Here is a 16,378-nt window from a genome sequence, read left to right on the forward strand (position 1 = left end):
TTTTGAGATATAACCTTGACGATAATGATACTTTTGGTAGATTTATTCTAAAGTTTTAAGTTCAATTAATCATACAATATTTTTTTTCTGGATTGTGTAATTAAAAACACACTAATTTGTACGGCAATTTCAGTAATCTTGGTCATCGATCAAGGAGGTGTTATTTAAAATACTAACTACTCAAACATACAAATCATTTAAATAAGAAATAATTGGCAATTTAAAAATCTTGTAAGCTTGATTGATTACTTAATTTGTATTATCTCGGTTTATAATGTATTCAATTAATATTACGAGACTACTAATTTCCAATCGAATACCAAACAAATCTTAGTTAGGCACGATAAAATACCTTTATTGCTAAACTTTCAAAAATAAAAATGTCAAAATAAAACATTCATTATTCTGCTTAATTTTATCAAAATATTCAAATGAAACTGTCCCTTAACATACTCTGTCACTGCGCACGTAATGTATAGTGTTGTCTCGGTCACACGCGGCGGCGCGAGGCGACTGCGCGTGTACTGCACGCGATCGCCGCGTCCTCCCTCTCGCACACTTCCTGCGCGCGTCGCCCGCGCCCGCGCCCGCGCCCGCGCCCGCGCCCGCGCCCGCGCCGAGCTCGACTGTGGGAAAAGACGGCAGGTGTTATGCGGGATCGTGAACAACCACGCATTACCATTCACATTATTCAACAATAAATAATAATAATAAGAAGCCGTGGAGCGAGTGGCGAGCACGCGCAGTGTCCTCGCCTCACATACTAATGGAGATACTGGTCTGTGTGTGCGTGTATGTGACGCGTATGTTATTTGTGTGTGCGTGTTGCGTGCTTACGAGATATAGTGGCTAGTGGACGTATTTTTTCTCGCTTCGTGTGGGCGGGCGCGCGTCACGGATTAACTTACGTTAATTGTTCTTTTGGTTATTCTTTATGTTTCGACAGCTAATTGATTTCGTGTATTAAGTAACTAATGGCGATATAATCTGAATAAATAATATAGTACTTCTTTACGTAATATATTACGGTTCTACTGGTTCATGTTCAAACTAATATACTGTCTAGACATGATAGGGTATTATCTCATATACAACATAAATGCAAATGAGACTCTGTTAATTCATATTTTATATCCAAACAAATAACCACGTAACTGATCACTACAAACTGCATCGTGGTTGAACAACACACACACAATTAATAAAAAAAGGACACAATTTTTGTTGTTTCAAAAATTCTATTGCAAAGACATCAACGGGTTAGAAGCGGATATCGATATATACTACTTTTTAATTAGACTTTTGAAATGTCTCCATTTGGAATATAAATATAAGCAAGAAAGTGATTATTATTAAAGGTCATGAAAATTATCATCATCTACATCAGCTCACTATACGTCCCCGCTGAGAGGCTCGGAGCCTACCCCAAGTCAAGGGTGACGAGGCCATAGTCAACCACGCTGGCCAAGTGCGGGTTGATTGACTTCATGAAAATTATAATTAAAGTAAATTCCTGCGTGATCACATTATGTTCATCATTCTTATATTAATTAGGATTCTATAAATTAAGAGTTTACAATTAATTCATTTTAGAGTGTAGAAATGTATATATCTACTGCAGGTTTCTATATAATCTTTCTCTTAGGTACTAATATTATAAATGCGAAAGTTTGGATGGATGTTTGTTTGAAGGTATCTTCGGAACGGCTCAACGGATCTTGATGAAATTTGGCACTGGTGTAGAACATAGTCGAAAGAACACATGGTCTATTTATTAAGTTTTTTTGAATTCCGCGCGGACGGAGTCGTGGGCGACAGCTAGATTATTAATATGTTTCATTTTTTTTCTTTTATAATACACTTAGTGTTCTAGAATATAGTAACTGATGAAATAATAAAAGGTTATGAATGAAATGATTTCAGTGGGTTTTTCTAAGACGCGATGACCTCAGAAGCCATTCATAATTATCCACATTTACTATCTACATTCTCGAGCCTTCTAAAGTGAGTAAACTTTTAAAGACATCCCAAGACTTAATTACTTTTTTAATTAATAAAATTCATATAATTTTTTAATGCCATATTTAGGAGAACGTAATTAAAATGCCTGTATTTCTGTATTTTAAATGATTTCCTTCTGATGTTCTTTTCGTTTAACGAACACATATTTGATGGAAACGCATAATGAATCAATAGTTTGGTGAATATAGTTTTTGGGAACTCCAGCCTGTTAGTTTGCCAAACGAGATTCTCGATTAATAGATTACCGTTATGTTTTACCTTACGGTGGTTTTGATTTTGTCAAAAAGTAATAGAAGTTTTTAAGGAAACTTAAGAATTAATATAATGCATTTTATGTTTTTACCCATTCAACAAGGGATCCATTTTGTCACCAAAAGTCGTTTCAACTGCTCCAACATCTAAACATTAGATATTTCATTGTAAACGTAAATTAAAGAAAAACATCAATTTACAGAGGAAATGAGAAAAATACTCTATAGGTATCTATATCCAACCACCATCATTATAGCCTGTGATGCGCAAATTGCTTCTGTGTTTCTTTTATATTTTACTTTTTGCCGTTGGCTTAATGTCTTATAAATATAAGTTATTACAGCGATAAATAGAGGATGTTAATAATAATAAACCTGTATGTTGCTAATAATAAATAAATCTTGTATCATATGTACTGATTATCTGTATTGTTAAAAACGAAAAAAACAAAATTTTTACCGCAATATGTCATATTTAAATTATATCAATAGTTTATTTTGAATAACTATTTTTTTAATATAGGCCTAAAGCAGCGTTAATTTGGTCTCTATTTTTACATGGAATACTTTATTATTATATTCTTTTTCTGTTACAATAATTTTTGGATATGTTGTATGTTTTTTATGTATGTTAGTTTGTATGTATGTCTATCCCGCTATAACCACCTAAAGACCGTTTTTCCGAGTGAGATGTTATTCTGTTTGTTATTTGCCCAATATTATTAGAGTATTGTGACTTGTGTTTTAAAAAAAATAGTTTATTGTGCGTATAAACTATACAAATCATACCTATATGATATTCTAAGCAACCTCTAACTTAATCACTTATGTATAACATATTAAAATGAACGCGATTAATTGATATCTTAAAATAATTAAGTTCGTCGTTAACGTATCGCTATTGGTTCATTAATTATGAAGAATTCGTAGATTATATGTGATAAATAATAATTATTCTAAATATTATCTGATAAGGGATTGTAAATAATTGAAGAATTATACAAATTTATTATAAAATATGTTAATTATTTATTACTTACACTAATTTTTGACAAATTATTACTGTATAACTCATTATTGAGCATAAAATCATTAAAGCTAACATCTCAATTCTAAATATAAATTTATTTTAGATTAGTAATGAAGTAAAAAAAAAAAACACTTTTTCATTTAAGATAATTATAACGTTATTGTTATTTCAAAGTATTTGGCTATAAAGTTTAAAACTATGTTATTTCTGAACCTACTTATCATGAATCAAACTTTTTATTATTTTCAAATTGCCTTCTACTCCAAAATCGGTACTTCAAACCCCAGCCTGTTCTATTGTGAACATCAAAAGCAAAATTATATCTTACAATAATATTATTTTATTTACTTATATTACTTTGTCGGGATCGTCGTTTGAAATCTGGTAATAAACTTTATAATATTTTATTTATACAAACAATTATGTTATAAATCTTTTCGAATATCTATGATATTTTATCTATGATCTGTCATATCACTGCCCTAATAATCACAGATTCTTCATTTAAAGATAGCGGTATAAAACGAATAAAAGAACAATATGACCAACCGAGTCATTAGTGAGATGTAGATTGTAAGCTACCGCTTCGGATGACCACGTCGAATAAGTATCGGGACCGTGAACACAGCGCGGAAGCCTTTGGCGCCTGTAACGGGGCATTGATACCGATCTATACATGACCGTTTGGTTTGTCCCGAATAAGTTATTGTAACCAAAATGACCTTTAATAACATGGAAGGAAAGCATAATTCCTATTTTGTTTTAGTTTGAAATTTGCAGCTAAATTTGGTTATCTTGAATTCTGGAGATCATGATCAGACTAACTTTAACGTTTCTAAGTAGTTACTATCTTTGTACTTAATAGAAACCACTCCTCTCAGGAGTTTCGTTTTAATGTTTTTACAACGGTCTATATTAAAAGTTTCATACAATTATCAAAAACTTCAATCATCAATTCACTTTGTCAAGATGTCCAACATATCAGAAATTTAATAGACATTTAACAGATAAAAAACAAAAGAACACGCCTGAGCCACAACGAAACATCGCAGAGTTGCGTGAAGGCCGGCAATTTGAGATAAAATCACTAACAAAATAGCAATTTATCAGAATATAAGGCAGCTCCTGTGCGCCCCCGGCCAGAGACAATGAATACACTCATTTATCTACATACCTCCGCGTTGGATCTTTATAACCATTAATTAAGTGAGCTTCGCTGTAAGTCAGCTCTTTATAACTAGCGGCTCTCGAAAGTTGCTTACCTTTAACATTTTATATATCCATTTTAATACTGTCTTCTCAGTTTTACATACTTAAACATGTATTAGATTGTTATTGGCTGGTTTATTTCTTTATTTGGGTAGACGGACTTTAATTATGGAGACTGAAATTTACAGCTCGAAAATTATATTAAAAACGAACACTCTGAAATAAGTTTATTTCAAGATTAAATCAGATAAACATCGGTACTCCATGTCCAAGCTTTAGAGTTAATCACAAAATGAAAATGGGTAAAATGTAGAAATTAAGCAGTCACATCCCTGATTAATTTACCTTAAGAATAGATACAGTCGCAGTGTTACTTACTAGCTCACTACCCATACATTGTGTATGTCATATATTATATCTACTTTTGCTGAATATATTATGATTAAACTTACTTTCATTGATAGAGAAAGAAAAAGATATAGATAGTAATAAAGATCATATTTCATATAAACACTATACCCTTTTGTATGATTTACGATAATAAGTCGACGGCGACCTACTGGTGCGCATGCGCAGCACACCTCGTCTCTACATTGGACATAAATTGCTGTTCGTGACGCTTCGCGGCTACTGGCTGGCGCATTTTATCATTATTACTTACATACATGAATTTCTACATAATATTTTTTATAACTTACATACTTAATAATATATATTTATTTACATTTGAACACTCGTCAATATATCACTAAACGAGGATAAAATCAACATTTAGTTTATTAAAATCGAAACTAAATCGAGTTTAAAATCCGTATTTTACTAAATTTTGTAACAATATCTGGTAACTTTGTGAGAAAAAAAACATTGTACGAGTAACAGTCAGTTCTCTAAATTACTTCGAACACCATATAATTCGGTGTCGTAAAACTTAATTGTATTTATAACACCGCATCCACTTCAAAATAAAGGAACACTCAAACTATACATAAAATCATGGCAACACAACAGAAAGCCGCCAATTTTAATCCCCTAAAGTCATAAAATATAAACTCTGCCGTAATAAAATATAACTTAAGGAATTGCAAATCATTAACTATTCAAAAGACGGCACTTTTGAGGGCTTTCGAGTTATTTTATGATTTCTAGCGTCCTTCAATAATAAACGGTACACAATTTCGTTTGTCGGCAACAGCACGTGGATAGTACTGCCGCTATTCAAACTAAAAGGGGTTTTATATTTTTCTCAGAATTCTCGAGTGCCAGCTACATCTTACAAAAAAAATAACTTTTGTATTGTCATATAACTTTGAAATTACCACGATGTTCGATAACAATAGTGTTGCTTAAACCGTTAATTTTATTTACGAAAATAGAAATTTTCACGCGTGTGTTCATTCTAATAATAAACGTGTATTGTAAATCCAGTAGCGCGATTATTCAATTGAATGGGATGAATGAATAAACTGAGTGCTTCATAAGGTTTTCCTTTTACTATTTACATGAGAATAGAGTAAAGCCATAATACGGTAATAACAAAATCTACATAGATACAAATTTAATAACTCTTGTGTAGTTTATTATGGAAGTACTAGTTAACCTTCGTCGTTATTTTTTTATGAACTCAGTTCAGAAGAAAGAGGATTTAATAGTAAAATGGAGTAGCATACATGACTCGGATAAGACTTTTATAAAATAGATTAATATCATTTTAAACTTCAGCTTTTCCTTGTCATACTTGCAGATTTATTGTTAGTTACGATTCATAAAGGACACAACCCAGCAGTTTTTGATACTCATTCTACTGACTACTATATATAAGCCCATATACATGCCTATATATTATTCCTCACAATTTTTCACCATGACCATTCTATTTTCGAAGCGTGTTATTACGAGATACAAAACCTCAAGTGGCCTGTACTCCTGACACTTGTCAGCTAATACAAAAGACAGACATTTCACGTCATTTGTACCGACACCTCCCCGACGTGCGATGTAATCCCTCGGCTAACAAGTGCCAAAAAAATTGGCGCCACATTGTATTACCCGACCCCCGGGGACCCAGCACTGTCTCAGATGAACCCTCTTTGTTTATCCCGGCTGCACTTGTCTCTGGTACCTGTTTGTCCCGCTCATTATTTATGGTTCCAGGAAAAATTAGGTACGAACACGTGTCTTTTAGAGATTGTTTACTTTGTCTTGTCATTTGTATCGGCTCCTTTGAAGATGGTACAGATTATCGAACTCTTCAACGATTTTGTTGCGATGTTATTACTTTATTGCTGTGGTACTTTAATATTCTTACAGTTAAAGTACTTGAAAATACCGTTATAATACCTACATTAATGTGCATTTTAAGTTATTGTAAAGCGTTGTACTTTTAGGCACTTTTCCGTCAATGCGAAAAAAACTGCGGAACATTACACATGTACACAAGCTTTATGTCTTCGTACCGTTAAGTACATAAAAAGGGATGTGAAAAATGTCTGAGCTTTATCTCAATGGTTGCGAAAAGGAATGCGAAAAAAATTAGTCGCACATGTATGTCATTAGTTGGGGCTGGCATCTTAAGCTCAAATATTTGGCGTCGGAGTGCCGGCGCCACTGTACCACACAGGCGCCGACCCTTTATGCCGCCGACAAGAAAGCTTTAACGGCAGCTATGACAATATTTAGCGAGACACGCGGTGAACACAAATGACCATGGGATTGGGTATCCGATCCGAATTAAGACGGTCAGCTTTTAAACTAATATACTCGTGTAAATACAAATGTTTCCGACGTCTCTGGACAAAGGACCAGTGTGGAAGCTTTGTTTTTGCATGTTAGCTACTAAACGGCTCTTTAAGTAATTTTATTGAAAAAAATTCTTACTAAATGTGTAACATGCTGAGTAACTCATCGTGTTTTCTGATTCAAGATCATGATTAGAATACTTCTGTGTAAACATTATTAAAAACCACAAAGGTCTTGAAGGTAATGTAACTATATATATTTTTTAAACCGCAAACTTTTTTCTTATTAGTTGCCAGTACGTAAGATAAAATGACATCATATAAGGTAAACTTGTGAAGTTCATTCAAAGCCATTAAAAAGGAATATTCTGCAGAAGTATCTAAGTCGTGGAGGTGCGATCTTATTTGAGTCATGTAAAATGGACACGCCGTCATCCTACATTTACAAAAGTACCTTTCCATCCATGCCTATAGGTACATATATTAAAGTGCGATAATTTTATCACGCTGACGTACAAATTACATCAGAATAGTTACATTTTAAAATCTTTTAAAACCAGAGTTAATTTGCAACGATGATTACGCAAATATCAATACAATGTGTATGTTTAGTTAACTATTTGTCACTATTAAGGTATGCGAGTGTTATAAATTTCTAGCAAAACATATAATAGATTATGTAGGTATATAGATTGTTATTTTCGTGGTCCATTTTATGTTGTCAGGGAGCAAGCGGGTGAACGGCTCGCGTTTGTTCATTTACCGCAGTCTTTTATGATAACCACATAATTAAGTAGCTAATTTTACCTTTAGCCATCATCGTATTCATTCAGTTATAATGAGATACAGTACTGTGACCCCAATAGATAATAACAAAAGAAATAATAAAGAAAAAATAATTGCACGGATAATGCCAACTTACAAGCTTAGTTAACTACTTCTTCACTAGATACGAGTACATTTCTAGTATTAGATGGTTGTGAAAGATGATTAACTAGGGGTTGAATTTAGATTTAACCGCTTGTAGAGGACAATTAAGTAAATCCCGTCTTGTACCGATCGGAACTTTGAAAGCGTATGAATCTTAACATTTAAAAAGAACCTAGACTCAGTTTTTAATATAGAGCAAAAAATAACTTTAAACGTAAACAAATTATTTACGACGCACGACTTTTGTAGCGTATTTCCCGCATCACGTGCAGTCGTATGGAATTTTCTACACTACGAGATCACGGATTCTGACGATAAGCATCTGACGCTGCTACTGGATCAACTGGCGTTCAAAGGAAGCTAGGACCGGTTTGAGGCTTAGCGCGTGACTCATGACGCGACCGCTTGATGACCCTAAGCCCCGCAGTTCATGACGTCATCGTATTTATCGTGACTAAGTTCCCGCATTTCTTTTATACGGTTTTATTGCTCAGATAAACACGTTTTCGTCAGATAACAACGCGACGGTCATAAAACACGTAGTGTTATTAATTGGTTTGGATGACTCCTGAAATATATTGTAATGGAACTTTTGATGTGGTATATCGATGTTCAATTGTTTTGGCCAGTTTAAATTATGCCAGTCCAGCGATCGAATCCAACACTAGATTAGAACTGGAAAAATGTAAACACTTACTGGACCCCACACAGTGCATTAAGCTTCTATAATATTATTCTCGGTATTAAAATATACATTTATTTTTATAATTACGAGTATAGACAATTGCAACAACATTGATTACAGAAGTTTCATAAAAAATAAATTTCTGAACAGCAAACAAATTCTAGTTTTTTCTTTACTTTACTTCTTTCTTCTTCTTACTTCATTTTTCTTATTTAATTAATTCAGAAACGGATAACTCTCACGTATTATCCAGTGAGGGAACCGACTAGTTTGGGATCTCCGACGGGTAGTATGTCTTAGTAAAGTTTAAACTTTAATTATTTTTCTAGTTTATTTTTTGTCTATTTTTTTATTTTCCTATTCACATTAAGTAAACAAATTGCATTTAGTACTAAAATGCTTTTAAATCGCACCAATAAAGTTAATTCGTCAGCCATAACAAAATAGGTGTGATTTGTGGCAAGCAGCGCCGCCGCCGTCGGCACGCACGCGCTGAATATCCGTAAATCATAAGTGTTGCCACACATTACGGGAAAATATTACGGATACAATTAATTAAATGAACAAATCAATGGTTAACATTAAAAGAAAACTTTTGTAGAAATCAACCATTTTAAGCAAAGAAACAAAACGAGAAATGTTTCAGAATTACTAATATCAATAAAAGTTGTTACGTAACAGGTGGTTGGGGTTATGAGTAACAAGAAAGGACCATGCAAAAATTAATTACTTTTAGATCAATAGTGCACACTCTCTCAATTTTGTTATACTGATGCGAGTGAGGTACAACGTCACTATATATATACACTACAATTATGACATAACACGTTCAATGCCACCGATTTCCAAGAAATTTTCAAAAAATCATTGTGGTTTGTGGATCCTTATTGACTAATTAAGGGCTCTGAGTACGGTGAGGTTCCTAGAAGTGTGAACACCCTACACAGAAGTGCCGCGTGTCTGGCGCAGGTTCAGCGCGGTCACGTACGCAGCGTCGCGTAGCTACGTGCCTTTGCCTGTTTACCCCGGACGAGGAAAACCTTCACTGTTGTGTTGATGTTTGTCATCTAGAAACAAGTATACACTGGAAAATTTATGCGGTTAGAAATACAAAACATATTCTCATACCTAAACATATGTCTCGTCTGATAAGTTTACTACTCCAGTTTGTAAGACATAGGATGAAATTGTTCTACTTCTAGCAAAACAAATAGATAAAACATATTTAAAGAGCTGCTGTGGATATTTTAAAAACATCTAATTATGTATATTTAAGGATTAAATTAATGCAAAGTTTCAGAACAGAAGAAACAGATCTAATCTATCAGGTGAACGTCTGATTTGTGTTGTATTGTAATTACTAAACCGACTTATTATATCATATCAACTCTTACCACAGTCTAAATATATCACGTAGTAAAAATGAACAACAAAGTTGAGTTACACATCCGCATTATCTACTGATAATTGCATATTAATAGTATCAAAGAGCAAATGTACGCGTGATTCTGAACTGTTGACTAACAAGCGAGTGTCATTGTGTGTAGGAAAATTCCTATAATTACAATGAAGTGCAAGCAATTGTGTATAGTACACGCCGGCGATCGTTAACCCGAATACATTACTGATAAAAACGATAGCAAATGGCGTTTAAATGTCTTCATTCATTAGGATTCAATGATTAGAAGGAAAATTTAGCGTGACTTTTTTTTAATGATGTAAGAAAATATTCCTATTGATAACCGACCAAATAATGTTATCGAACCTTGAATATACTAGCACGAGCTGTGGAAACGTTTTGTCAGAATATGTTTACTAAAGATATTTACACACGCATGTAAAGTGCAAACAGAGATAGCTCAATTAGTCATTTGAATTACCTATGTTACAATTTAACTAAATTTATATTATTAATTAACTGTTAACGCAGATATCATTATGGTCGTGGGTTCGAAACTGACATTTGTAGGTTTCAACTGCCGTGACAGTTGATTCGACACATATTGTCTTAGTTTTTTTTTATCAAATAAATAATGAGTTGACTAATATTAATGAAAGTGTCACAGCAGTCAAAACCCACTGTAAGGGCCTGTTTCACAATGTCCAAGTAAAGTGCGACATAACTAACAAATAAATTAACTGACATATAATACTTCCTGTCAAAATAGTTTGCGTTTCACAGCTTATTTGGAGATTTTGAAAGGCCAACGACGACTTTATTTGACAAATAGGTTCCAAGTAGCTTATTCAAGACTTGCTTGGGCATTGTGAAACTGGCCTTAAGATAAATGTTTAAATTAAATTAACTCTGGTTGTGACAGTGTATCAACAATTCATCATTAAAATAAGTATTTAAAAACGAAAGCAAAACAATTGAAACAATAACATAAAAGAATGTAAAAAATGTTAAAACAACTCATGAGATAAAATGAGTGACGTATTTATTCTAAGAAGTGGGCAGCGATTATCATAAAGAAATCTGACTCAAACCACATAATTATATCGAATCCAAAACACCAGACGGACAGCGCGGCGTGACTCATCTATGTTTTAAAAATTTACAATTCGTAGGAAATACCACGACTACTTCATACGTCATGAAAACGAAAGACTCACTCATGCGTGACTAAAATCACATAGATAGGATGACGTCATTAGTAATTAAATAAGGCTAAAAAAATTCAATGAACTTATTAGAAATTACGACACACCCCCTAAATACATTGGAAAATAATTAAAAAAACAAAACAACAGTTTCAACATGTTTTTCATTTCATTATATTTTTATTGAGGTTTTCTCTGTTCAATATTCGGCAAATAATGGCCGTCATATGCAAAAAACTAAATTTCATAACTAAATAATTAATTCAGACAGTCTTTGTATCCATAAATAAATGATCTAATTTGCTAAACGGTCAGAATTAGATAATGTGTTGAGTAATAAAGAAACAGCGATAAATTTCCAGAAAAATTCCGAAACTGTCCTCGTTTTATTACTCACTCGAAATATGTTTTAAATTTTTAGTTATCATCATTAGTTCGTTGATAAAAAAAATCGTCACCGTAATAGCATATTAAGATCAAATATACCGCCGCTATTTTTATTTACCAATATTTTATAGGTTTTTATTCTTATAGAAAAAAAAAAACATAGTAACCTAACATGTATTCAGGCATATTTTGTCGGACAATCAGTAAAATATAAAAACAAAGAAATAATCAACAATTTTACGTAATCCTTCAATCAAAAAAAAATGAATATTTCTATCAAAATTTTCTAATTACCTGATAAAAGAAATAAGCAAAATTAAGTGGATGAAAACAAATTTCCCAATCTAGGATATCAAGTAGTGGTATCTTATCTGTGAATGACGTCAGCTGACGATATGTTACGCCGCACGTAGCTATCCGTAATAACACTTGTCTTGACACGTGCCTTTTTTAATCCAAGGTGTTTTATAATTTGTAAAAAAATAATTTAGAATATCGTTAATTCTACGAAGCACCATGATTACAAGGATTGACACAATTTAAGACATTGGAATCTTCAAAATGCTTAAAATCTATTTTCCACATAAACTTCGTTTTTTTCTCAAATCGTGTTATTGCAAGTGAGTAGAATTAAATGAATAAAAAACAAAAGCCTACGCGACAAAACTTCTGAATACTTACTTGTCAATAAAAGGACTTACAATGCTTACTAAAAGTACAATAGCAAGAAATAGAACAAATAAATAAATAAATATTTTTTTCAACCAAACAACGAACTACTATAAGGTTATATATAACCTTATTTTAATTATTATTTTTTTGTACAAGATAACAAAACGTAACTGGCAGTGCACTCGACATTAGCATAAAAAACAACAAGCTGTCATTATCTGCGCGCGCACGTCAGACGAGTTTTTTTTTTAGTTGGCGCGTGTGAACCGACAAGGCGACAGTAAAGATAATGTCAGTGGGTGTATGGGAGAAAGTGCGTGGTACGTATGCGGCACGTTACCGGCTTTTCTGTAGCGGACAATTTCTTACACGGGATCTGCGTAGGCGACCGACCACTAGAACGTAATGATTTACTGATCAGCTACTAAGAGTTAATATCCCAAATACCCAGATTCTAAGTAATACAAAAATTAAAATACAACTTTTACAATTTATATAATTAATTTAGATAAGATTGCTACAAACACGAAATGTCAAAAATGTATACTCGTATAAAATACAAATAAATGTCTTGTAAGACACATCTTTTTCTGTATATCTATTGATAAATCAATAACATTTGGATCGGTTAGCATTTGTGTAACTCTTATAATGTACGTTATCTTTTGTATAAGTTACAGAGAGCAATCGGTGATGATTGAACACAAACAGTAGCGGCCAGTGGCAGTCTTATTGTAGCCGTCCGCCGCTTGACGGATGGCGCCACTGTTGCTTACGACACACCATGAGCCACTTCTTAATTATATGTATAATTAGTGCAATGAAAAGCTTCAAGAGAATAGACGGTCATTCAATAAATGTACTTTCAAACTCATCACCGAAAATAATATTATTCAAAGTCAGTTACAATTTTTTATAACAAGGTCGACAGCTAAATATTCAAAGGTTTAGTAAAGGGAATAGCTGCATGGTACTGGCAAAATTTTATTTGATACTGTAGTTCATAAAGTGGTTTATGTAACTGTGTTGTTTTCGAAAACAAAAACTACGCACTATGCCGCGATTTACCGCGAATTATCAAGTTAATATTTAACACTCTCGAGCATTTCCGAGTCCTCGCACTACAAAGGAAAAATAAGGTCTTAAGTACCGCTAAGGAAATCTTAGCTCGAGCCGGATCCTATCGTACTCAGACCAACTGCTCAAGGCGAGATATCCGCAACGGAACTCTTGTTGCGATCAGTTATCTTTTATAGAGGTGTCATATCGGGCAAAAAGTGCCTATTGATACTACGGCACTAATAATATCTTAGATCTGCATTTTGAGATATTGGAATCAAGTATAGGTATGTATGTGTTTAATATTGATTTACTATCTACATTTACAGCAACATGCACTTGGCTGTGATTAAAAAATGTACAGATATAATAGGTGTCAAAGCGCAACTTTCTAGCGCACGAATGGAAGTCGCGGAGCGTGATCTAACTAGGTATCAGGTCGGGATCGTCGCCGGTCGGCGCGCGAACAATTACCGAGCGTGGCGTCGCGGCGCGGCGTGCGCGCCGGCGATTGTTTACTGCGCGCACGCGCGGCGAGCGCGTGGCCCCCCGCGCGCCCCTCCGGCGCCCCGCCAGCGCCCGCCGGCAGCTGCGCCGCACAGGTGGCGCGTGTGGGAACTCGGCGGCTCCGTGCGTTCCCACGATCGCGCGCCCGCAGCCCCCTATATAAGCCCCCGCCCGGCCGATTGAGCGCATTCCGCGTTCGACGCTCGACGCAAACGCACGCTCACTAACTCACAACAATCTTCCATACAAACATGTCTTACGAGATCGCGTATTCTCTCGCGGACGACGGCCCGCAGCCCGTCTCGCGCACTTATCAATATCGCAAAGTGATGAAACCGATGCTCGAGCGCAAGAGGCGCGCTCGCATCAACCGCTGCCTCGACGAACTTAAGGAGCTGATGGTCAGCGCTCTCCAATCGGAGGGCGAGAACGTTGCCAAGTTGGAGAAAGCTGATATTTTGGAATTGACAGTGCGACACTTGCACAAGCTTCGCCGCCAGCGCAGACTGTCGCTCAACCCGACGGTCGACGCAGACCGCTTCCGGGCTGGATTCACCCACGCGGCCAACGAGGTTTCCCGGTGTCTGGCATCGATCCCCGGCGTGGACGTGAGGCTGGGCACACAGCTGATGACACACCTCGGACACAGACTGAACGATATGCAGCGCGCCGCCGGCACCGACACCCCGCCGGCCAGCCCGCCAAGCCCTGCACTTTCCACCGTGTCTTCCTCGTCCGGCTACGTAACCCCGTCGCCGCCAGCCTCCCCGGTGCCGATGCACACGGCCGTGCCCCTGGACTGCACAACCAGCTCCAGCTTCAAGGCGCCGGCAGTGTGGCGGCCATGGTAAATGCGGTGCTAGGAGCTGGCGGACCCGGCTCCACGGTCACATCTGTTCCAGCACCGCTCGGAGTCGCACGCGCTCCCAAGTGTCCGCCCGATCCATAAGTTTAGTGATATATGGAAACATGAAGACTCTTAGATCTCACAGTTATTTAGTGTTAGCCCTTTAAAATCCTAGTTTGTAAGTTCAACTTGAAAGCTTTAATTGAAATAGTTGTATAAGTAATTTTGTGATATTAAAAGAGTTAATATTATTGTTTAAATTAAGAGATGTATCGAGCCTTGCCCGACTTTGAGTGGGTTCGGATTGTTATTTTTTTATCGTTGAAAAGATTTCACAAACATGTGAACAAATACGAGAGAGTAATTAATAAAAGAATTATTATCAGACATATTTCTGAATTTTATTATATATTCCTATTGCAACCTTTCCACTCATAATCTGATGAAATCTAAACAAACAGTAATATCAAAATATTTCATATTTTATTTATATTCAATTTAAAAACAATCACATATGATTGGTGAACGTTGATTATAAATCACGTAATGTATGTGAGAATATAAGCGCCGCCGCTGTAAGTGGTGCTGTATACAAACAATACTTTGTAGACAATACGATAAATATTAAAGGAGGTTAAGGGCGCGGACCTATGACACGGCGCGCCATCGCGTGCTCGGTAACTTTCCTGTTTACAGGGCACAGGCGCGCACCACCGTTTAGCCACTCGCACTCTAATTAACAACAATTATGTATATTGAATTTATCATAATTCTCAAAAAATCACATTGCAAAAAATAATTATAAAGTAATTAAAGATTATCTCATTTAAATTTCAAGAGAATTGAATCCCCAATACCCATCATATACCAGAGTACTTTTGGTAATAAAGTTATCGCAATGTTTGAGCGGGAAAAGACGACAGTGTTTTCGGTTGTTTTACTTAATTTAACTTGTTACGGCAGTTGTTTAAATTTCAACAAATTACGTATGTGTGATCGTAAGGTACCTTCTAAATAATCTAAAATTAGTATTCAACATAAACCTTTCATAGATACGGGGAGTACTATCATCTAATCTAGACACATAAAAGAAAAAACTGGTGGACATATTAATTTACAGAATAACATAGGCATAAGAAAGATTTTTTTCCTAAATTGATCCTCTAAAGTTATATATACCTATTTAGGGATTTTTGTAAATTTACCCTTCACGCGATTTTGCCCACATGAATTTGAAAAGCTAGTAATTCGATAAAACTCATCGTAATTCATAGATGGTCTTAATCCGGCAAACAAGGCGATAGTAGAGATGAGTAGCGAATCTTTCACGCTTTTTTCCTTCCTTGTGATAAATACAGTGATATAATTATCTAATTTAAATCCTTTTTTTTCAGTGAGTCATTTATTTCAACATTTTAAGAGTAAAGTAGTTTCTCATTG

The 16,378-nt window shown here is 35.1% G+C and overlaps 1 protein-coding gene across 1 annotated transcript; it reads left to right on the forward strand.

The window, feature by feature from the left end:
• Positions 1–14,265: 14,265 nt before the first annotated feature.
• LOC106720959 (enhancer of split mbeta protein) lies at positions 14,266–15,329 on the forward strand. The gene has a single exon (XM_014515764.2). The coding sequence runs from the start codon at positions 14,343–14,345 to the stop codon at positions 14,940–14,942; it is 600 nt and encodes a 199-aa protein (XP_014371250.2). The 5' UTR covers positions 14,266–14,342; the 3' UTR covers positions 14,943–15,329.
• Positions 15,330–16,378: the final 1,049 nt, after the last annotated feature.

This window comes from Papilio machaon, chromosome 15, assembly GCF_912999745.1.
Source record: "Papilio machaon chromosome 15, ilPapMach1.1, whole genome shotgun sequence".
Taxonomy (NCBI): domain Eukaryota; kingdom Metazoa; phylum Arthropoda; class Insecta; order Lepidoptera; family Papilionidae; genus Papilio; species Papilio machaon.